At 59.7% G+C, this 21,871-nt stretch overlaps 6 protein-coding genes across 6 annotated transcripts; 2 read left to right on the forward strand and 4 right to left on the reverse strand.

Annotated features, from left to right (window-relative positions):
* Window positions 1-210: 210 nt before the first annotated feature.
* BKCO1_5400042 (pirin) lies at window positions 211-1,431 on the reverse strand (the record flags this gene model as incomplete). The annotated part of the gene is made up of 1 exon (XM_020277249.1): window positions 211-1,431. One exon carries the CDS (start codon window positions 1,429-1,431, stop codon window positions 211-213), a length of 1,221 nt encoding a protein of 406 aa, XP_020127146.1.
* A 472-nt stretch (window positions 1,432-1,903) lies between these two features.
* Window positions 1,904-6,115, reverse strand: BKCO1_5400043 (apple protein; the record flags this gene model as incomplete). The annotated part of the gene is made up of 1 exon (XM_020277250.1): window positions 1,904-6,115. One exon carries the CDS (start codon window positions 6,113-6,115, stop codon window positions 1,904-1,906), a length of 4,212 nt encoding a protein of 1,403 aa, XP_020127147.1.
* Window positions 6,116-7,886: 1,771 nt separating this feature from the next.
* On the reverse strand, window positions 7,887-9,623 carry BKCO1_5400044 (tubulin alpha-2 chain; the record flags this gene model as incomplete). The annotated part of the gene is made up of 7 exons (XM_020277251.1): window positions 7,887-8,356; window positions 8,407-8,910; window positions 8,960-9,031; window positions 9,080-9,167; window positions 9,223-9,373; window positions 9,431-9,489; window positions 9,612-9,623. The coding sequence occupies 7 exons, from the start codon at window positions 9,621-9,623 to the stop codon at window positions 7,887-7,889; spliced, it is 1,356 nt and encodes a 451-aa protein (XP_020127144.1).
* Window positions 9,624-10,103: 480 nt separating this feature from the next.
* On the reverse strand, window positions 10,104-11,035 carry BKCO1_5400045 (seed maturation protein pm25-like protein; the record flags this gene model as incomplete). The annotated part of the gene is made up of 3 exons (XM_020277252.1): window positions 10,104-10,292; window positions 10,347-10,703; window positions 10,760-11,035. The coding sequence occupies 3 exons, from the start codon at window positions 11,033-11,035 to the stop codon at window positions 10,104-10,106; spliced, it is 822 nt and encodes a 273-aa protein (XP_020127145.1).
* Window positions 11,036-15,176: 4,141 nt separating this feature from the next.
* BKCO1_5400046 (mechanosensitive ion channel family) lies at window positions 15,177-18,135 on the forward strand (the record flags this gene model as incomplete). Its single annotated transcript, XM_020277253.1, has 2 exons — window positions 15,177-15,806; window positions 15,874-18,135. The coding sequence occupies 2 exons, from the start codon at window positions 15,177-15,179 to the stop codon at window positions 18,133-18,135; spliced, it is 2,892 nt and encodes a 963-aa protein (XP_020127142.1).
* A 1,416-nt stretch (window positions 18,136-19,551) lies between these two features.
* On the forward strand, window positions 19,552-21,701 carry BKCO1_5400047 (major facilitator superfamily transporter; the record flags this gene model as incomplete). Its single annotated transcript, XM_020277254.1, has 6 exons — window positions 19,552-19,741; window positions 19,894-19,934; window positions 20,181-20,346; window positions 20,411-20,495; window positions 20,560-20,759; window positions 20,836-21,701. The coding sequence occupies 6 exons, from the start codon at window positions 19,552-19,554 to the stop codon at window positions 21,699-21,701; spliced, it is 1,548 nt and encodes a 515-aa protein (XP_020127143.1).
* Between the last annotated feature and the right edge of the window lie 170 nt (window positions 21,702-21,871).

Here is a 21,871-nt window from a genome sequence, read left to right on the forward strand (position 1 = left end):
TCAAATATATCTACAAGAACAACAAACATCCGCCATGGGTATCACAATCCCCTATACAACGACAACAACCCCTTTTTCCGATAGGGATTCTTACACACTGATCCATTCGCCCCTCGACCGCACCATTTCTTCTCTTTTCTCTTCTATCATCTTCTTCTTCTCTATCCTTTCACCCCCTTCCTTCTCTTTTTCTTTTCTTCTCTTCATCCTCTACATCATACTCTTCCCGATCTCGCTCTGCCAGTCCTTGGCCCGCTCGAAGCCGTTCGTGTGCGTGCTGTAGTCCATCATGGCCTGGTAGACCTCCTCCTGGCTGTTGACGACGAACGGGCCGTACTGCACGATCTTCTGGTCGAGCGGCAACCCCGCGACGACGATGAAGCGCGCCTCCTCCCCGGCGTCGGGCGCGACGGACACGACGACGCCGTCGCCCTGCTGCTCGAAGACGACGTTGTGGTAGGGTCCGACGGGGACCGAGTCGGTCTCGAGCTGGGCGTCGTCATCATCTGACACGGCCCCGCCGTTGAGGAAGCGCGCGGTGCCGGACAGGGTGTAGACGAAGGCGTTGAAGCCGGCGGGCAGGGGCTGGACGAAGCGGCCGCCGGGGCGGACTCGGACGTCGAGCAGCCAGACGGGCGTGTAGGCGAGGTCCTGGACGCTGTCGACGCCGAGGCTGCGGCCCGAGATGACCTTGACGCGCACGCGGCCGGCGTCGGCCGTGGCGGCGGGGATCTCGGCGGCGCGCAGGTCGCGGTAGCGCGGCTCGCACGCCTTGAGGCGGCGCGGCAGGTCGACCCACAGCTGGAGGCCGATGTTGATGGCACTGGTAGCAGAGCCGTCGGCGTTGGGGGGTTGCGCCGCGGCGGCGGGCATCTCGGCGTGCACGATGCCGCGGCCGGCCGTCATGAACTGCAGGTCGCCGGCGTGGATGGTGCCGCGGTTGCCGGCGAAGTCCTCGTGGTCGACGCCGCCCTCGAGCAGGTAGGTGATGGTCTCCTGGCCGCGGTGGGGGTGGTCGGGGAAGCCGGCGCCGGGCGAGATGGCGAAGTGGTCGAGCATGAGGAAGGGCGAGAAGTTGCGCAGCTGGGGCGTGCCGATGCTGCGGCGCACGCGCGCGCCCGCGCCCTCGGCCTGCTCGCGCGCGAGGAAGACGTTGGCGATCCTGCGCGGCTGCAGGCTGGCCGCGTCCTTGGCCAGGGCCGGGTCCGAGGGCGGGACGACGGGGAGGCCGGGGAAGCTGGCGGCCGAGGTGGTGGTGGACATGTTGTTGGGGTTTGTTGCGCGCTGTTTGGCAAAGAGCTTGATGCGCTGCAAAAAGGCGGTTGTGGTCGACTTAATGGTGGCGGTGGCGGTGTCGGTGTCCAGCTGGTGGTGGTAGTAGAGGGCGGTTGCTGCGAGGCAGACGATGATGCTTGAGAGTAGGAAACGCATGGATGTGGGAGAGACAGGGGGATTTTATAGGGAGTGTAGCTAGGGCGGGTGGAGAAGGCGATGGAAAGGTTGCGATAGCGTCGGGGTGTTTGTGAGGAGCGACATGGGCGCTGGGTAATGCTTTGTGATTGATTAGCACCGCTGTGGCGTCAATCGAGCGGTGTCGCGGGGGAGCTGCGCTGACAAACACATTGGAAATCAATCCTCTGCCCAATCAGCGCCCGCCGGAATCAAAGCGCCCCGTCGGATCGGATTAAGCACCTCAACACCATACAACCAAGCTCGAAAAGATCAACACTCCACTCTCATTGGTAAAATAAAGGGCCCGTCAAGCCACCATAAAGCTGTTCTCCAAACCACCATCGCTAGAAAAAATCCACATGAAATGAAAACAGAACATCTTCTAATCCGTTAAAGCCATCATCTCTTCCCCGATTCTCTCTTTGAATTAAGCCTCCCCTCGCCTTATTACTTAGACAGCCTGGAGCCCACCGCCAACGGTGAAGGCCATAGGCGAGCAGTACGAAGCCACACCACCAACAAGCACCCACCTCATCTCCTCCTTCTCGAGCTGCACAGGTCCCGCGTCAGGGTCGCTGACGAGGAAGAACTTGGTGCTGTCATCATCGACATTGCACACCACCATGTAGAACGCGTTGCCCTGCGAGTCGACAGCCACGACGATGCCGCCGTTGGTCGTGGTGCTCGAGTCGTCGACCGGCATGAGCGTGATGATGTCTGCGCTCTTGGGGATCTCCGATGACCCCGCGAGCCGGAAGCGCGACGCGCCCAGCTTGTCCATCTCGTCCGGGTGGTAGATGAAGACGCGGTCCGAATCGTCCGACACGACCACGTTGGAGTAGGCCGCGAAGTTGAGGCCCGCGTCCGCGTCACCAACCGCCTGGAGGCCGAGGATGCCCGTGTCCTCGTCGGCCGACAGGTGCCACGCGCCCGTCGTGTCCGTCAGCGTCGTGTAGGTGAAGCCGTCAGTGTCCGTGGTCGAGTCGGAGCCCGCGATGCTGAGGAGGGAGTCGTTGGACAGCGCGCTGCTGTCGTCATCATCGGTCGACGTGGTCGATGCATCCGACGTGGTCGACGTGGTCGAAGCCTCAGAGGTGGTGCTGACAGTGTCATCGGTGGCCTGGCGCTTGGACACGCTGCTCTCGTCCGAGCCGGTCGAGGTGGAAGAAGTAGTCGAGTCACCAGAACTCTCAGTGCTGTCCGAGGGCTGCTGGCTCGAAAAACCCTCCGTACTGCCCGTGGTCGTGCTGCTGTCGGTAGTGCCAGAGGAACCCGTAGAGTCAGTGCTGGTCGAGTCTTCAGTCGAGCCGGTGCTAGTCGAGCCAGTGCTGCTAGAGCCCTCGGTGGTTGAGCCCTCAGTAGAAGTCGATCCCTCGGTGGTAGACGAATCAGAGCTAGTCGAGCCAGTGCTGCTAGAGCCCTCAGTGGTTGAGCCCTCAGTAGAAGTCGAGCCCTCGGTGGAAGTAGATCCAGAGCTCGTCGAGCCTTCAGTAGTAGTAGAGCTGGAGCTGGTCGAGCCCTCAGAAGAAGTAGAGCTGGAGCTGGTAGAACCCTCAGAAGTAGTGGAGCTGGAGCTAGTGGAGCCCTCAGTGGAAGTGGAGCCAGAGCTGGTCGAGCCCTCAGTGGAGGTCGAGCCGGAAGTAGACGAGCCATCAGTGGAAGTCGAGCCAGAAGTAGACGAGCCATCAGTAGAGGTCGAGCCGGAAGTAGACGAGCCCTCAGTAGAAGTCGTGCCGGAAGTAGACGAGCCATCAGTAGAGGTCGAGCCAGTAGAGGTCGAGTCAGCGGAAGAAGAGCCAGTGGAAGAAGAGCCAGTGGAAGAGGAGCCAGTGGAAGTGGTAGTTCCAGTGGAAGATCCAGTGGTGCTGGAGCTGCCAGACAGGAGAATGCAGTCCGAGGCCAAAGCCTGGGTGTCGGCCTTCCAGATGGTTGCCTGCGACAGGCCAAAGAAGTCCATGCTCAGCTCGTCGCCGAGAGTCAGCGCGTACGAGACACCGTTGTTGCACGTGCCGGGGTTGACGCTGTCGTACACGTACTTGGCGTTGGCGGCGACGTAGGGCTCGTTCGTAATGGAGATGAGCTTGCGGTACTTGAGCGGGGTGATCTCGAGGCCGACACCGACCGTCAGGGGCAGGCCGACGCGCGCGTCAGCCGTGATCTGGCCAGCGGCGGTGAACTTGGTCTTGAACTCAGGCTTGAAGTTCTTAACCGTGGTCTGGTCCTTGTTCACAATATCCAGCTTGGCGTAGAAGTTGGTGATGGAAGCCTCCGCACCGACGAGAATCTGGCCCTGAGCCTTGATGTCGAGCGTCAGCGAGGCATCCATGGCAATCACAGGGCCAACCGAGATGACGTTGGGGATGGAGAAGCCCGGAGCACCGTAGGAGGCGATGTTCTTCTTGAACTTGTTGTTGTACGTGCCGTCGGCCGCGAGACCCAGGTAGAGACCGGCCTTGACGCTGCCGTCGATGGTCACACTGCCCTTGTTGAAGCCACCACCGAGAAGAGAGAAGCCCAACTCGCCGGCAACGTGCGCGTTACCGGTGATGCCGCAGTCGACGCAGTACACATCAACGGTGCCGGTCAACGCACCGCTCGCGGCGCCGTGGTAGATTTGGTACTGATTACCCCAGTACTTGGAGTCGACAGTGCCGCTGGGAGTGAGGTTGATGTTGAAGTTGCCCTCGGGCTTGGCCGTAGTCAAGCTGTCGATCTTGTCGTTGATGAACTTGATGCCGGCCGAGACAGCGCCGTTGGTGTACTTGTCGGCAACCTTGATAGCCATGTTCTTGAGGTCGTCGATCTTCTTGTCAACCTTGTCGATGGCCTGCGAAATTGCCTTGGGCGCGATCTTCTTGATGAGAGACTTGATGCTCCAGCCCCTGCGGACGATGGCGCTAGCGCGGGCAGCAGGGCTGCCATACGAACGGCGGCGAAGGGAGGTTTCGGCAGTGTCCTCGTAGTCATAGTCACTCTCGGAGTAGTCACCGAGGCCGGGAGCAAAGTCCTGCATGCTGGTGCTGAAGTCGCTGTCGAAGTCGTAGTAGCCGAGCTTGTCGTCAAGAACCTTGTCGAAGTCATCTCCGCAGGGCGCAGTCGGGAAGCCAGAGATGGTGGCCTCAGGAGCAGCACCGCACGAGGTGCTGCTGCTGCCAGTCGAGTTGGAGTAGACAGATCCACTGGTGGAGACGGTAGAGTTGCCGCTGGAGGAAGTGGTGCCGTTGGTAGAGCTGTCAGAGGAAACAATGGTTCCCCACTGGACCTCGACATCACCGATCGCCTGCTCAATGGCGATTTCGGCGCAGTTCAAGGTTGCACTGTGGCTGCTCTCATCGAAAGTTTCGCTGGTAACCAACCAGTAAGTGTGTTGGCCAACGGTAGCGTTCACGCCAGCAACGCTGGAAGTGACACAAACCCATTGTTCGGTGCTTGCCCAAGCACTTTGAGCATACTGGAAGGACTCGGCAGTCGAGAAGTCAATCTCGAGGCCACCGGAGACGACAACAATTCTCGAGACATACGCAGAGTCGTCAAGAATAACCGAGGGGTAGGTGAAGTTGGCCTTCATAAGAGCGAAGATCTGACCGTCGGTGCTGGAAGATCCAGTGCTGGAGTAGGTGCCGTTGCTGTACGAGCTACCAGTGCTGGAAGAACTTCCACTGCTCGAAGAGCTACCAGTGCTGGAAGAGCTACCAGTGCTGGAAGAGCTGCCAGAGTTGGACGAGCTGCTGCCAGAAGCTGAAGAGCTGCTACCCGAGTTCGAAGAAGAGCTACCAGAGGTCGAAGAAGTGCTGCCCGTGCTGGACGAACCATCGGTGCTAGAAGAGCTACCCTCGTTGAAGTACAGCGAGCCAGTGTCCTTGGGAGCCAAGTGGGCAAGAACGGAAGCGTCATGGCCCGGCGGGGTGGCAGGCTGCAGAGTAGCGATAGGGCCCGCGGTGGTCGTCCAGGAAGATTCGCCAACAACGACATCGCTGGATCCAGACTGAACGCTGGACTTCGAAGAGCCACTGCTGGACGAACCAGAGCCGGAGCCCGACGAAGAGGAGCCGGAGCCGGAGCCGGAGCCCGAGTTGGAGCTGGAGCCCGAGTTGGACTTGGAGCCCGAGTTGTTGCTAGAACCGGAGCTGTAGCTGGAGGAACCAGAACCCGAGGAGCCCGAGGAGCCCGAGCCCGAGCCCGAGCCCGAGTTAGAGTTGTAGCTCGAGCCAGAGTTGGAAGATCCAGAAGATCCAGAGGATCCAGAAGATCCAGAAGATCCAGAAGATCCAGAGGAACCGGAAGAACCGGAAGATCCAGAAGAACCGGAAAGACCGGAAGAGCCGGAAGACCCAGAGCTGTAGCCAGAGCCGGATCCCGACCCAGCAGAACCAGAGGAAGAGCCCGGGCCACCGCTGCCAGCCAGGCAAGGCAGGCCGGTGGTGATGACATAGGCAGTCTGGGTCTGGGTGGCGACGGTGGTCTCGACCTTGGTCGTCAACGCCGTCCTGTAGATGGTGTCGATGACCGTGGTGTGGAAGACACCGGCGTCGGACTCCTGCTTGTCGTTGGCCTGCTGGGCCACGACGATAGCGGTGGAGGTCGAGTTTTGGTAGCGGGAAAGGCTTGTGGCCGTGACAGCACCGGCGCCCGCGAGGGCGGCGATGAGGAAGTTTCCGCGCATGGTGAAAGTGGAAGTGAGCGTGGTATGCCCGAAGGGCAGATTAGAGTATTAGGTTGTCGAGTGAAGACGGTGGTATGGGTAAAGAATGACCAAACAATGGAAAAGAGAGGACCCCCGAAGGGAGAGAGAGATGGAAAGGGACACTAAAGGAGTGAGTGTGCAGAGAAAAGCTGTGGATAGGGCAGGCACATCACGATATATAGTGGGCGGGCGAGGCCATGGAGTGCTTCGGCGGCTGTCAGGAGAACAGGGCGTTGCGGATACGCCGATAGAGTGAAGCCACACAGAAGTTTGCCGGCAGCTCGAGGCTGCGTCTGCTGAGCCATGGCGGAGGAGGCGGGCTGGATGGGGAGAGCTGAATTGACTGTGGCTGAACTAACAAACCTGAGGCAGCCTTGTGGCTTTCTGGGGCGACATCCCCAGGCGGCATGTCAGATGAGATTTTCAGTGTGCCAAACAGGCGACTCAAAAGCGTGATGGGGACAGCTGTTCCTGGAACATGGCCAACATAGGCGTGCATTCGCCCATCCATCTGTTACGGCTGCGAGGGCGGATGAAGTTGGAGTGTTGGTCAGCATCGGCTCGTATTGCCTCGAAATTGAGTTTGTGTTAAGCAACCGGACCAAGCTCCACCACGTGCCGGTGCGACAACCTTGTGCCAATTAACCACCGAAAGGCGTTTGTAGCCGTCCCATGGTGGGCATGGCGGTTGCCGCAACGGGTAGCTGTCTCTGCCCACGGGCTCCCGTCTGCGCCGTGCACCCATCTCTTCTCCACAAAGGGGACGGAGAGGTCCGGTGGCCCAGGTCTGCGGCCAGAGGCTTGTCAGGAACAGAGACGGAAGCAGGTGCCAAGAGGGTCTGGATGAGGCACCGCCCGCTGGCGCCCGTACGCGAGCGTGTGTGCGGCGCGGGTTGCGCTCCGCGCATGCCCGTCGACGTGCCTTTGGCGCTGGCTTGGCAGAGTGTGGCACAGAATATCTGAGATGGTGTCGGGGTCGCCGTCAGATTGGATGAGGATTGAGCGTTTTGGTTGGAGAGGACGACGGGTGCGGAGAAGAAGGCGCCGCTACTTGCCGTTGTCGACCCCTGAGGTAGCTGCGCCATGCACGTGACTTTGTCCCGTTGCGTCCACCTCCACTGTCTTGTTGAGACTGGACGCTAGATGACCATGTGAAAGCTGCCTTATCTCTCGCTGCGGATGGCGTCCTGTTGTCGGCGGCCGATCGCAAGCATCGTGCTGTCTCGCCGTCTTGACAATCACAAAACCGTTCTACCATCGGTACCGCATCTGAGTTGTCGCGCGATGCTTAGTGTACCATGGACCGGCTTGTTAGCCTCATCCCTCGCAATAAAACCTTTGCGGCTCTGGCCAGAACTGCCGTTGCCGAGACCGGCCATGCTCCCGACATGGAAACCACGGGGAAATGCCAGCCAATAAGAAAATTGCCGTTGGTAGTCAGAAGCGTGAATGCAGGGGAGGGAACTCCCGCTCCCGATCAACCGTGTCATTAGCTTTACTGCGTCTAGGCTACGTGGATCACGCCCGCATGGACGAATTCGGACACCTAATCACCGTGTCCAGCGAGTCCAGATCTCTGATAGAATCAAAAAACAATTGTACTAAAGAGGCTATTGGAAAGCGTAGTTACACCGTGCCTCCTGCATAATCTTCCCTTATTTTCAGACTCGGCGAACTTGCACCGAGCGAAGGGTCCAACAAGTAGGATTACCCAACCTATACGTGCGCCAAAATCCACCTCTGAGTACATCTAGTACTCGGCCTCCTCGAGGTCGCCCTCGTCCAGCGCATCGCTGGCAACCTCCTCGTAGTCCTTCTCGAGAGCCGCGAGATCCTCACGAGCCTCGGAGAACTCGCCTTCCTCCATACCCTCACCGACGTACCAGTGGACGAAGGCACGCTTGGAGTACATGAGGTCGAACTTGTGGTCGAGACGGCTCCAGGCCTCGGCGATGGCCGTGGTGTTGGACAACATCGACACGCAGCGGTCGACGGCAGCGAGCTCGCCGCCGGGGACACGCTGGGGCTTCTGGTAGTTGATACCGATCTTGAAGCCAGTAGGGCACCACTCGACGAGGTTGAACGAAGCCTTGGCCTTGAGCGCGGCAACCGCCTGGTTGCACTCGCGAGGAACCACGTCGCCACGGTACAGGAGCGCCACGGCCATGTACTTGCCGTTGCGGGGGTCGCAGACGACCATCTGGTTGTTGGGCTCGAAGCCTGCGCAAATCAATATCCGAACCTGGCCAAACCATCTTGTCGTCACTTACACTGGAAGGTAAGGTCGTTGACCTTGAAGCTCTCGTGGGAGCTCTTCGACGCCGAGATGACGGGAGCGTAGCTGATGAGCGGGTAGTGGATACGGGGGTAGGGGACCAGGTTGGTCTGGAACTCGTTCAGGTCGACGTTGAGAGCTCCGTCGAAACGCAGCGACGACGTGATGGAGCTGACGACCTGGGCGATGAGGCGGTTGAGGTGCTCATAGCTGGGACGGGGAATGTCCAGGTTGCGACGGCAGATGTCGTAGACGGCCTCGTTGTCGACAAGGAAGGTGCAGTCCGAGTTCTCGATGGTGCTGTGCGTGGACAGGACAGCGTTGTAGGGCTCGACGACGGCGGTGGAGACGCGAGGGGCCGGGTAGACGGCGAACTCGAGCTTGCACTTCTTGCCGTAGTCGGTGGAGAGGCGCTCCAGGAGAAGAGCACCGAATCCAGAGCCGGTACCGCCACCAAACGAGTGGAAGATCAAGAAGCCCTGGAGGGACGAGCAGTTGTCTGGGACATGGTCAGTGGCATTCGGCGCGATGCCGCGGACATGACGCACCTGCGACGCGGCGGACACGGTCGATGACGTTGTCGACGAGCTCCTTGCCAATGGTGTAGTGACCACGGGCATCTGCATTGCATTAGCTTCAGCGGTAGCTGCCGGACGCCGTCAACCCACAGTTGTTGGCGGCATCCTCCTTGCCGCTGATCAAGAGCTCGGGGTGGAAGAGCTGCCTGTAGTCGCCGGTGCGAATCTCGTCAACGGGCTGGCAACGCATCAGCACATCATCCCTGGTCTTCCATCGGCAGCGCCGTTCTTACAGAGGGGTCGAGGTCGACGAAGATGGAGCGCGGGACGTATTTGCCGCCGCTGGTCTCGGTGAAGAAGGTCTCGAAGGAGCCGCCCTCGGTATCGGCCTGGCTCTCAGGGTCGGCGCGACCATCGGCCTTGAGGCCGTGCTCCAGGAGGTAGCTGGCGCGACCGTGTCAGCGGCAAAGAGTCTCGTATGGATGGAATTGGACGTCGTACAGCTCCCAGGCGCTGTTGCCGAGCTGGATACCAGCCTGGCCGATGTGGATGTGGCAGACCTGCGCGTCGAGACACGTTAGCTGGACCGCGCAGATCAGGGGGAGACAGCTTGGCGGCGGCGGCGCAGGTCGACGGCGTGCATTTGGGCATTGGCGTGGTCGCGTCGGGCGGGCGAACGTACTTCTCCCCTCATGATTGCTGGTGTCCGGGTATCTCAGGTGGTGGTGGGCAGGAGTAATTCAGATGCTGGGGAAAGGCAGCGGTGAGCGAAGCGGTTTTGGTGTTGACAGCGAAATAGCGGGGCAGACCAAAATAAAGGCGTGCATGGATGCGCGCCGCGCACCAATCACATGCCGCTCTCCACCTGCCGCTATCCCCGTCGCGTTACCTCTCCCCAGGAACCGCCAACGACGCGCTTGCTTGTACGCCCGCATCCTCCGCCGCACTCACGCTCGCACATGTACAACATGACCACACAATGCCAGAGAGTTCCTCTAGAGTCCACTGTCTGAGACTACTATCTACCCCATATACCTTTGGAAAATGCTTCGTAACCGTGCTCTCGCCGCTGATCCTTATCTCATAGCATCATTTGCAAACGCGTCCGCCCCTTCATCTATTGACCTGGCCTGTTGAGCACCGAGTCAAGGCACTACCAGCGGCGCGGCCCGCCTTAGTCACCCGCCACGACTGGGGTCTGAGGCTCCGCATCGCCGGCAACCTTGGTCTTCTCAACAGAATTGTCCGCCTCCGTCTCGTCAAGCTTAGCACCGTTCTCGTGCTTGGCAGCTTCGTGCTGAACCTGCGCAGTGAGGCTGCCCTTCTCCGTGGCACCGTGGGCGCGAGTATCGACACTGCGCATCTGGGATAGAGTCAGTGCTTGAACCACAGGCATTTGAACAGGGCGGTAGCTTACCGTGTTTGCATCTTGCTTGGTGATGTCCTCCGGGTGCGTCTCGAGCTTATCCTTCATCTGCTCAGCGACGGCGCTGTAAACCTGTTCACGGGCGGCAGGAGACTGATCAGCCGCGACGATGCTCTGGCGACGGGCACGGCCAACAAGAGCCGGCTTCTCAACCGGAACACCCTCTTGAGCTTCGTGGTCGTTGGCAGCAGCAGCACGCTGCATGGTAGCAGAGGTGTTATCCTTGGATGGCAGATGACCGAGAACCTTGTGCATTGCGCTCAAGACCTCCTTCACCTCATCGACCGTGACGGTGGCTGGATCCTCGTCGAGCTTCTTCTGAGCGACATCAGCAAGGTTTTGCAAGTTCTGCTTCAGTGTCAGCGACGTACGCACGAAGATGAGCTCGAAGATTGCGAACTTACCTCGACCTTGTCACTCATCGATTGAACCTGTGCAGCAGCACTGCCCGGAGGGGGACGGAATCCCAGGACCTTGTGCTCGGCGCTCTGGACGCGGGCAGCATCTTCGGAAGTAATGTGCTCAGGCTCTTCCTTCAGCTTGGCAACGCCGTCGGCGACGGTCTTCTCGAAGCTTTCGCCAAAACCTTTAGCTTCGGCCGGGAGAGCGGGGGCGTTCTCCTTGGGTGCAGCAGTGGTATCCTGCGAGACAGGGACGCCGTCGCTGGGCTGGACGCTCATGGTTGCGGTAGTGAAAAGAAGTGTGATGTTTGATGACGTTGAGGTGTGATGTGCCTTGGATTATGGAGGTTAGGAGGAGGAGGTTTCTGTTCACATTTGGGCGAGATGGAAAAGGTTTTGAGGGCTTGACGCGCTGCTGACGGAACGGCGCTGCGGGTGGAAGGCGCGAAGCCGGCGCCGGAAGGCGCGAAACCGTTGGAAGGTGCACTCGGCTCTTGACAGCTTCCTTCAACCCTCACTAACCCGGAAAGCGCCCCAGCCATGCAGGCAGGTGCTTTGCCTGACAGGCAGCTCATTCGCCGCGCTTCGCTGCATGGGTAGTTGAATCTAAAGTCAGGACGAATTTGTCCGCGTTCGATGCTGACATCTACGTCCGGGCATTGGACTCTACTTCTACTACCCATGTGGTATAACACAATATCTTCGTGAGACAGATGTGGGCGAGTTCATTCCTTCGCAACCTGCTGTGGTGCTCGGAGGTGCACTCTGGTAGAACGTTGATACAAGGACTGGGTTTGGTGCCCGGAAGGAATTCCATGTTCTGGGAGAGGGCGTAGTGCTGGGAGAGCGGGTGTGTGGGCGCAGTGCTGTGAGGAAGCTCTGTGATTGGAGGGATGGGGGCCTGCGTTGCTGTTAGATGTCTTACCTTTGAGCCAATTAGCAGTGAACTGCCAAATTGGGCAACTTTAAAGCACGTCGACAGCCTCTCAGCAGATAGATATTACCTCGTCCTGAATTTTCCTCGCAACCTTCACTTCTACATCCACCTTCATCTCCGCTACTTCCATTTCATCAACTCCTCATACATCTCCCACGCCAGCTCATCGCTCCGACACGGGTGCACACGCGTTGGACTGGATGGATGCCGCGGGCTGACGAGCATCCCTACGTAAGCAGAAGCAGCGATATCTTAACATTCAAACCAAGTAAGCAATGAGAGTAGTTTGACCACTTCGCGCGCTGACGCCGGTACACAATACAGTTGCTTGTCTGCCCGCAGTCGGCCGCATTGCCACGCCTGTCATATTAGAGTATAGACCGGATTGATCTGCACTAATAGCACGTCTCCATATCATCATAAGATGGCGGATGAGTCCCGTTCCTCCCAGATACCCCTCTTGTCAGCAGCGGCCGAAAATTTAGTCGGTTCGTAGAAGGTAGTGGTGGTAACGGCGCGAGTCGGGAGAGCAAACCACGAGTGAAGTCGGTTTCAAAGACCAAAGCGAGTTGGCAACATGGAATACGTGAAATTATCCTCTTCTATAAGTCATCAGGGTCGCATGAACATATCAGCTTCCGACACTTGGCAGCAGAAACAGACCGAGCTAGGTGGTGAGAAGCCTCGGACGGTGCTGTCCACTGGCCCTCTTGTAAGCCTCGAGGGGGATAAGTGCTGTCTTCTTTGCTCACATATCGAAGCATGGGATGAGCAGCTGGGAGAAGGGCGAGACAAGGCGAGAAGACGACTAAGCGACACTGTGCAAACGTCAGACAAAGGGTGCCGTCCCAAATAGCGACAACCATTTAGAAAGCAGCCTACCTCTTCGTTCTCCGCCATCCGCGGAAAACCGCGTTATCCTGAATTCTGGCAACCATGCAAGATCAGCATACCTGTCTTTCACCGTCAACCACAGCTTTCCACTCCCAACATTACCAGCACGCCGTACGCCGCCTATTCTATCTGCTTGTAAGCACAGGCTGGCAGCAGCAGATCGGGCGAGTGCATGCGGGCGTCAAGGCTGGTAGCCCGGACCTGGTGGTGAATGAAAGCGCGGCGCGAGCGAAAGTCCGGGAGGCACACTTTGCTGGGGCTCGGTCCTTGGTCACGGAAGTCGGATTTATGCAACCCGTACAGAGGGTTCTTCAGCCGAGGGCTAGTGCAACGTTACAGTCTTTGCGAACAAGGGGCTTTAGCCGTATGTCAGTGACGTGATAGGTCAGACCCCCGCGTTGATTAATAAAAAAAAAAAAGCTGGCGCTAGCAATCGACAGCAGGACTCTTTGTACACACTGTGAGGGCCTGCCGTGGACCTTGCGTCTCGCACTGCTCGTGCGCCTCCAGCTGGGTCAGTTTCCCCTCTTTGGATGCTACATGACTCGGATCTCGGATGATCAATGGCAGATCCAAGGTGGAGGGAGAAAGTAATCAGTGCTGGCGAGATGCCGTCAATAATGGTGGAAGCCGAACATGCTGTCTCAACCGCAGAACAGAGCCGGCAGCAGACGGCTGCTGAGGAAAGTCCAACCAGACAGACGATCACCGACCAAAAGAAGGACGTCCGGCGTGATTCATGGTCGAAGTGAGCTCCGACGATCGCTCATATTTGACGGGAGAGTGATGTGGGCTGGAACGGTGGACCGCAATCACAACGGGCTTCGCCGTTATCCATGGAGAGGTGGTTGGCAGGCGCACGGTGGTGGTACGCGTACCAAGCAAGAGGACAGCGGGTGATCGCCATCTCAGCAATCCCCAGGCTGGGAACGGGGCAACGTCATTGCAATCCTGACGCGCCCGCAGTGGAGAGATGGGCCAGCGCGAGACATCCAAGCAATCCTGCTCAAGGAACAGCGCAGCGGCGGTGAGGGCATTCCGCCATTGTTTGTCGAAATGCCGCCCCATCGAGTGGATATGGCGAGTGCAGGGATAACGGGATCGGCCTCCCAGTGGCCAGGCTCAGGAATGATCGTCCGGGGATGGTGCTGATAGAGTCGCGCACCGGGGGAGTCCTCCGCGATTCGCCCATCTTCACCGCCGGAGAGGGCCTCCAAGACGCAGGCGAGATGAGGGCGTGTTCACGAGCGAACTCCAGGCTGGCGGCGGTTCCGGGTGACGGGGCGGCGCAAGGGCCTGCGTCCACCGCTGCAGCAGAGGCACCGCGAAACTGCCGGCACGCGAGGCTGGGGCACAAACGCAATCCCAGAAAACGACGCGCAGCCACCAGCCAGCCAGAGCCAGAGCCGAGGCCACAGGCAGGGCGCGAGAGCCCGTCTGGCGCGGGGCGAATCGGCGGCGCGGCCTCTCTCTTATCTCTCCCGGCGCGGCGGAAGGCAGGGCCTTGCTTGGAGGATGGTCCCTGGAAATTTGGCGCCTGCCGCCGTGCCGAGGGCTAGCAGAAGGCTCTGCGGGTGGAGGACGCCGCGGCGGGAGTTGTGGCGTTCCGGATCCGGTAGCATGTGGCAGTCTCGCGGGGATCAGCAGAGGCGCGGAGGCAGGGCCTGTCAGGGGCAGGTGCGTGGTGATGCTCGCAGGCCAAGCGAGCGCGCGCGCGCGGCCCAGCGGTTGAGCAGCGCGGGCGTGGCCGGCATCTGTGGCATGGCTCGCCAACGTCGGACGGGCTGCCATGGATGACGGCCCTGCATGCCCACCAAGGAACGCCGGCGACTTGAAACGGAGCGCGCCAGCAGCCGCCAGCGGCGGACCCGCGCGCCCTGGCTGCTGGTGCGGTTGAGGCGACGCCGGCCAGCCACCTCGCACCTCGGGCGCGCAGAGGGCTGAGCCCGCCCGCGCGTTCTCGACCTCACCACCAAAAAATTTGCGCGAAAAGCAGCCGGCTGGCCGCGCGGGTGCCGGCGCTCCCCTGCAGCGTGCAGCGTGCAGCGCGCGGGTTGCCCCTTCGCGGCTTCCGTGCAGCAGCCTCCGCGCCGCCCGGCTTGGTGGCGTCGGCGCCACACACGTCGAACTTTCTGCGCAAACGCGGCAGCGCGCCGTCTGCCCAACAGCCAACAGCCTCGACTTGGCGACCCACAATTGGCTTGTTTCCCGGGATCCCAAAACCGCAGGGATTCGCGGTGCGCCCATGCCTGCCCATGCCTGGAGTCGCGTCCACCAGGCCCACCGGCCACGGGCTCAATCGTCATCCCAGATCGCCGGCCTCAGCGCCTGGCCTGCCCAGCCGCCGTATCTCTCGATCGTCCCGTCGTGCTACCCGCAATATAACACACTTTCCCTCCGTCTCGCTGCCCATTGCTCTCGTCTTGCATGCGCTCGTATTGCCCTTCTTTTAATTGCGCAACCGCACTCGCTACCCCACCCGCCCTCGTCGATGCTCGCCCGCCGCTGCCACTGAGAGCGTGCAGATAACCTCGCGATCCCCCGCGAAAATCAGTGGAGCCCGACTCTGCCACCCTCACCTCACCAGCCATGACGACCCCCATTGACGAGAAGGCCGAGGTCCGCTACTACCATCCTCACGCCTCCGACGAGGAGGACCACACCGTCATTGGCGACGATTCCACCCGCAACAACTCGGACCAGGACAACCACTATGTCGACCCGCTCGACACCACCCACCTGCCCGTCGACAACAACTCGGCCTTCCTGCGCGCCCCGAGCGGCCTGGCCTCGCCCTCGGCCTCGCGCGAGCAGGCCAGCCGCCTGGACGATGACCTGCAGATGCTGCAGATCGAGCGCCAGATCTCCGCCGTCGAGGAGGCCCGGAGCACTGACGGCCGCTCCATCCACCGCTCCCGCTCGCGTCACCAGGAGCCCGTCGACGAGTTCGATGCTGCGACCGAACCCATCCACGCCCAGGCCTCCATGTACAAGCCCCCAGAGAACCCGACCACCACCTTCGCCAAGTTCTTCAAGAAGGTCCACAATTCGAGCTGGGTGATTCGCTACCTCACCTACATCGTTCCCGTCGTGTGCATCATCCTCATCCCCCTTCTCCTCGGCGCTCTCGTCTTCACCCACACCGCCGTTGGCGGCGTCGAGCTCGTTTGGTTCTGCATCTGGCTTGAGATTGTCTGGTTGACCCTATGGGCCGGCAGAGTGAGTTCACCATAACCCCCCGCCCACCCCTGCATCCTCCCCCACCTCGTGCTGATGTTGCTCCCAGGTCCTTGCCAAGTGCCTCCCGTGGCCCATTGGACTCGCTGCCAGTCTGTTCACCAACAACGGAAAGAAGTGGCGTGACATGGGCAAGCAGCTCGAGCTTCCGGCAACCCTGTTCTTCTGGTGGCTGGCCATTATTATTTCCTTCTATCCGACCATGACTTATCACCACACGGACGGCACCAGAGGCGTCAAGGGCTGGGAGAAAACCATGTACAAGGTCCTGGTGTCCACCTTCATCGGCTTCACTCTCAACTTCGTCGAGAAGATCGTCATCCAGCTCATTGCCATCAGCTTCCATTTGCGCACCTACCAGGACCGGATCGAGCTGAACAAGTTCCAGATCGGAAGCTTGGTCAAGCTCTACACCTTCTCCAGGGACAAGCTTACCATGGAAGATTCCGAGTTCGAGCAGCGCGAAGCCGGTCTTGGCTCAGGGGCTCGCACGCCCGGCATGTTTGTCAAAGAGGCACAAAAGAACACAAAGCAGGCCATTACCAAATTCGGAGATGTTGCTGGAAAGATTGCGGCTGATTTCACCGGACGTGCGACGCAGCGGAGCAACCACCCCCACCAGGTCGTTCTGGCGTTGCTCGGCACCACCAGCGGCAGCCAGGTTCTCGCCCGTCGTCTGTACCGCACCTTCTCACGTGAAGACACGGAAACGGTCCACCCCGATGATCTCAGCAGCGCTTTCGACAACGAAGACGAGGCCAATGCTGCCTTCTCCATGTTCGACAAGGACATGAACGGCGACATCTCCATGGAAGAGCTCGAGGCTGTTTGCGTCGAGATTGGCCGTGAGCGCAAGGCCATCACTGCTTCCCTCAAGGACCTCGACTCTGTCATTTCCAAGCTCGACGATGTGCTGATGTTCATCGTCGCCGTCATCACTATCCTGGTCTTCATCTCCCTCATCTCCTCCTCCGCCAGCAGTGTCATTACCAACGCTGGCTCCGCCGTTCTGGCTTTGTCCTGGCTCTTTTCCGCCACGGCTCAGGAATTCCTGCAGTCCATCGTCTTCGTCTTCGTCAAGCACCCGTTCGACGTTGGCGACCGTGTGAGCGTCTACGGCAACACTGGTGCCACTGGTCTGGGCGATGACTATTTCGTCAAGGAAATCGCCCTGCTGTACACCGAGTTCAAGAAGATGGAAGGCCACGTCGTCCAGGCACCCAACAGCTACTTGAACAGCCTGTTCATCCTCAACCAAAGGCGTTCTGGCGGCTTGGCAGAGGCTGTCCCTATCATCATCAAGTTCGGTACCACGCTCGAACAGATCGAAATGCTCCGCACGAGGTTGTTGGAATTCGTGCGTTCGGAGAAGCGTGAATACCAAGGCAACATCCTCACCGAACTGCGCGAAGTCAGTGAAGCACACTCGCTCACGCTCAACGTCGTCTTCTTCTACAAATCGAACTGGCAGAACGAGCTGCTGCGTCTTCAGCGCCGCAACAAGTTCATTTGCGCCATGATGGTGTGCATGCAGGATCTCGGCATCGAAGGTCCCCGCATGCGCTTCCCTGGCCAGAAGGAGTCCTTCCCGGTCTACCTCCAGCAGATTCCTCACCTTGCTACTCCTGGCACGGGCCACGGTGGCAACCCGGACAACCCGGCCGGCCTCATGGAGCGCCCCGGCACTGGCAGGAGCAACGCATCTGGTGGCCAGGATCCTCCCTTCGTCTCTCCCGAGTCTCCCACTAGTGCACAAGCACGCCAGCCTTCACATTCGATTCTCCGCTCTGGCAGGCCCCGTGGTGAATCTCTTGCGGCTATGGGCAGGCGTGTCGATTTCTCGCTGGGCATGAAGGACATTTCATCGGGCGACTTGACAGGAGACATTTTCGACGAAAGGAAGCCCATACTTCCGATGAGAGTCACGTCGCCTGGCGACTCTCACCGTGGATCACAAGACTCCCGTCCTCGGCCATCGCACGACACGGGTCGATCGACAGGACACGACTCGGACCTCGCCCGAATCCCAACGGACAGTTCGGCGGCACGCAGCCGCACCAGCCACCGTAACCGTTTCTTCTCGCGTGGGAAGGGACCGGCGGATCTGGAAGGCGGTCTCTCCATGCAAGACATTCCTGAGACAACGGAACGCATTGATCCACGCAGCGGGACCATCAGCCCCGCAGCATGGCGGGCGAGCCATGAAGAGAGCCGGACACCTACGGCGTCTGGCGCCCTGGATGGGGCGGAAGAACGCTTTGTGCCTCCCCGCAGGAGTATGACCGAGAACATCGGCTACAAGCACAAGTAACGGCCTAATTAGAAGTTAGAGTTGCGTTCCATTTTTGAATTTCGGACCGGCTTCGTCCGGAATAGATTGAATGTTTCCAGCGAGCGAAAGGCCAGACTCATTTCTTTTCACACAGAAAGCAGATTTTTAGAGAGCATTAGACGGTCATGTTTCTTGTAATTATTCAATTTGGGCGGCAGTCGGCCATGATGATGGGAGGGAGGGTTAGTGCTTTGGCCTCCAGGTTCCCATCTGTATCCATACCACAAAGCAAAAAAAGCACACACACGAGCTACGAATCTCGCTTCTTCATACCTCTCCAGCCGTCCAGGATCTGAAACGGGTGATTGACTCGCTCCCTCAGGCATCCCACTCTTGCATGTGATCACCGAGCGGTCCTCACTAGACCAAGCCACCTCTCCTTACTTCGTCTCTCCACTTTTGTCCGATGGACCAGGTGGATCAACGATTGCGTCTTGCAGTGGGTTCAGTTCCAGAACACGCCGCGTGTTCTAGAATTCGGCTGTCCCGCACGGCCGATGTGAGGGCGAAGACTGTTTCTGTGATCTCACAAGAGGAGGGAGCTCGTTTCAGATCGACCTCGTCCTGGCGAGTCTTATGTGCTGCTGCTGCTGTCCCACTTCTGATCCTTCCTCCCCCCCTCCACCCCACTTCTGCACTTACTTGCATATGCTGTACATAGCGCTTTCCCATCCCATCCCATCCCCCCACCCACCATACATACCTAGGTTCCTCCCGTCTCCCGCCCGTGCCTAGCCGGCCGCGCGCGCGCAGCCGCTGCCGTTGCTGCTATCTATGTATATCGGTCGCACATGTACGACGACGACGTCTCTACGCATGGGATGCGCTACGCTTGGCTTATCAATGCCCCCTCCCCTCCCCTCCCCGATCAGCAACCGGCAAGGTTCCGATGCCGGTTCGTCGCTTCCCGCTTTTCGCACCAACCAGCGACGGGGAAACTCGATCGGCTGGTAGGGCCATGCGCGAGAAGTGGAGGGGGCGGGGAGGGGGAGAGAGAGAGAGAGACACACAGACAGACCGTGGGGGAGTACACTAGCAACCGGTGGATGAGATATGTATAGGATGGGGGGGATTAGGCCTGTGCTTTGCTTCGCCCTTTCAAATGTTCCTGCTGCTGCAATTGTTGCGCTGACGTGACGACGACGGATTCATCTCCTGAGCTGAGCTTTTTTTTTTAACTATACCACTTGCTTTTTTTTTTAGAGGGAGGCGTGCAGCCGACGGCGCTACTGCTGTGCAACAACAGGACCTCGGCGAAAGGAGCGGACGAACGGTTTCCGTCACTCTTTTTTCTCTCTCTCTTTCTTCCCTCAAACAAGTCAACGGCGTAACCCCAAACCACCGTTTCGCGGCCAAAGGGAGAGAGAAAGGAAAGAGAAACGGGCAAGCGTCGACATGTCGATTTCGAACCCGCACGATCAGGCGGCGGGGTCAACGGTGACGCCCTCCCTAGCAGCGAAGGATAGAGGAGAGAAACAGCAGCAACATGTCTCGTTGTCGTCGTCGTCCTGGGACGTCGCGGATCGAGAGGTGGTGGTGGGGTCGGCCGCACCGTTCGTCGACAAGGTTGCCGAGAGGTCTTACGGTGAGTCCTTTTTTTTTCTTTTCCTTCCCTTTCTCTCCCTGGCATATATGTGCCTGGCTTATCCGTCGTGTTTCGTATCTACTGGGATGGGGGGGTGTACCCGTCGTAGACGGTTGGGGTGGGTGGTGTGTCTGTTACTGACTGTGGTGTAGTACGGAAGCTGGATCTTTATCTCCTGCCGATGATGAGTCTGGTATGTACGACGCTTGGCACCGGCTGACTGCCGACGGCTGGTTTCAGGGGGGAGGGCACCCCGGTGGGCTGATTGTCTGACTGGCTGACGCGAGGCGGCTTGTTGCAGATGTACTTTTTCAACTCGGTCGATAGGGTGAGTTTTTTCGACTCTCTTCCTTGCGAGACGCGATCGGCCGATGGATGGCGAGACACGATATCTTGCCGGACAGAGAAAGAAAACTGATGATGACGATGCGCACGGCAGAGTAACCTGGGTAACGCCAAAACGGACGGCATGGACAAGGATCTGGGCTTCGTCGGCGAGCAGTACTCGTTGCTGATCCTCCTGTTCTACGTCCCGAACGGGCTGTGCGACCTCCCGCTCAACATGCTGACCAAGCGCTGGTCCGGGAAGGTGATGCTGCCCGGATGTAAGACTCGAAATCAATGGTTTCTGCAGACGGGAGCCCGTGCTAACACCTGTTTCTGTGGAAGTGATGCTCGGCTGGGGCTCATGCGCATTGCTGCAATGCGCTGCCACAAATTTTGCCGGGATGCTCGTACTACGGCTGTTTCTGGGGTGAGTGCAGCCCTCGCCTGCGGTTGTATCTTGCCGGATGCTGACCGGGGGGTGGCTGTGGCAGCGCGTTCGAGGCAGGCTTCTTCGCCGGCGCCGTCTTCTACCTCACGCTCTTCTACACGCGCGGCGAGCTCGGCTTCCGCATTGCCATCTTCTTCGGCAGCGCCCTGCTGGCGGCGGCATTCAGCGGCCTGATATCCTTTGGGGTGTTCCGGATCCAGCATGGCTCGATCCAAGGATGGAAGTGGCTGTTCATCATCGAAGGTTTGCCAACATATCGATATTGTCCCCATCCATCCCCACGCGATCCCAAGCGCCTGATCCGCTGACACCCAACCAGGCGCCATGACCGTCATCATCGCCCTCGTTTCCTTCTTCTGGCTCCCCGCCTCCTCCTCCACCGCATGGTTCCTGACTCCGGCCGAAAAGGCGGCGGCGCTCGCCCGCTCCCGCCGGGACGCCGGGACGGGCGCGGCGGCCGAAGCGTACGACACGGGCGCCATGTTCCGGCGGTGGCGGTCGTGGCAGTTCGCGCCGTGGTGCGCCATCAGCTTCACGTACCCGGTGGCGTTCGCGACGACGTCCAACTTCCTGCCGCAGCTGGTGGCGCGCGTGGGGGGCGGCGGCAGCAGCATGAGCGCCGTCGAGACGAACCTGCGGACGGTCGCGCCCAACGCCGCGGGCTTCTGCTTCCTGCTGGCGGTGGCGTGGTCGTCGGACCGGCTGCGCGAGCGCACGTTTCACATCGTCTTCGCGCTCTGTGTCAGCCTGGCCGGGCTGGTGGTGCTCGCCGCCGTCGACGCCGCCCGACGCCCGGCCGTCGCCTACGCCGCCACCTTCCTGCTCGCCGCGGGCGCCTACATCCCCTCCTGCCTCGTCCACTCGTGGCACAACAACAACAACCTGTCCGAGAACGCGCGCGCGGCGACGACGGGCCTGCTCGTCGGCCTGGGCAACCTGGGCGGCATCCTGAGCGCCGCCACCTTCAGGACCGAGTACGCGCCCGCCTACGTGCCGACCCTGGTCGCCACGGCGTGTTGCAATGTTACGTGCATCGTCTTCACGCTGGGCCTGGGTGGCTGGATGAAGTGGGAGAACAGGAGGAGGGATCGCCTCATGGGGTGTAGGCTGAGCGCCGGCGACGTCGACACGGCGGAGCTGGGCGAGCAAGGGGAGAAGGATGTGAGGTGGAGGTATTTTACGTAGTCGTGCGAGGGGTGCGTCTCATATATATATATATACACCCTGCTCGCATGACTAAGCCATCTACTGAACAGCCACCATTACTTGTTTTTTGCATATCCTTTGCTCCTGCACAACATTGGATGCATACGTCCCTCAAATGCGGTTCAACATCAAAATCCTCAGCAATTCCC

This window comes from Diplodia corticola (assembly GCF_001883845.1).
Source record: "Diplodia corticola strain CBS 112549 chromosome Unknown scaffold54, whole genome shotgun sequence".
Lineage (NCBI taxonomy): Eukaryota > Fungi > Ascomycota > Dothideomycetes > Botryosphaeriales > Botryosphaeriaceae > Diplodia > Diplodia corticola.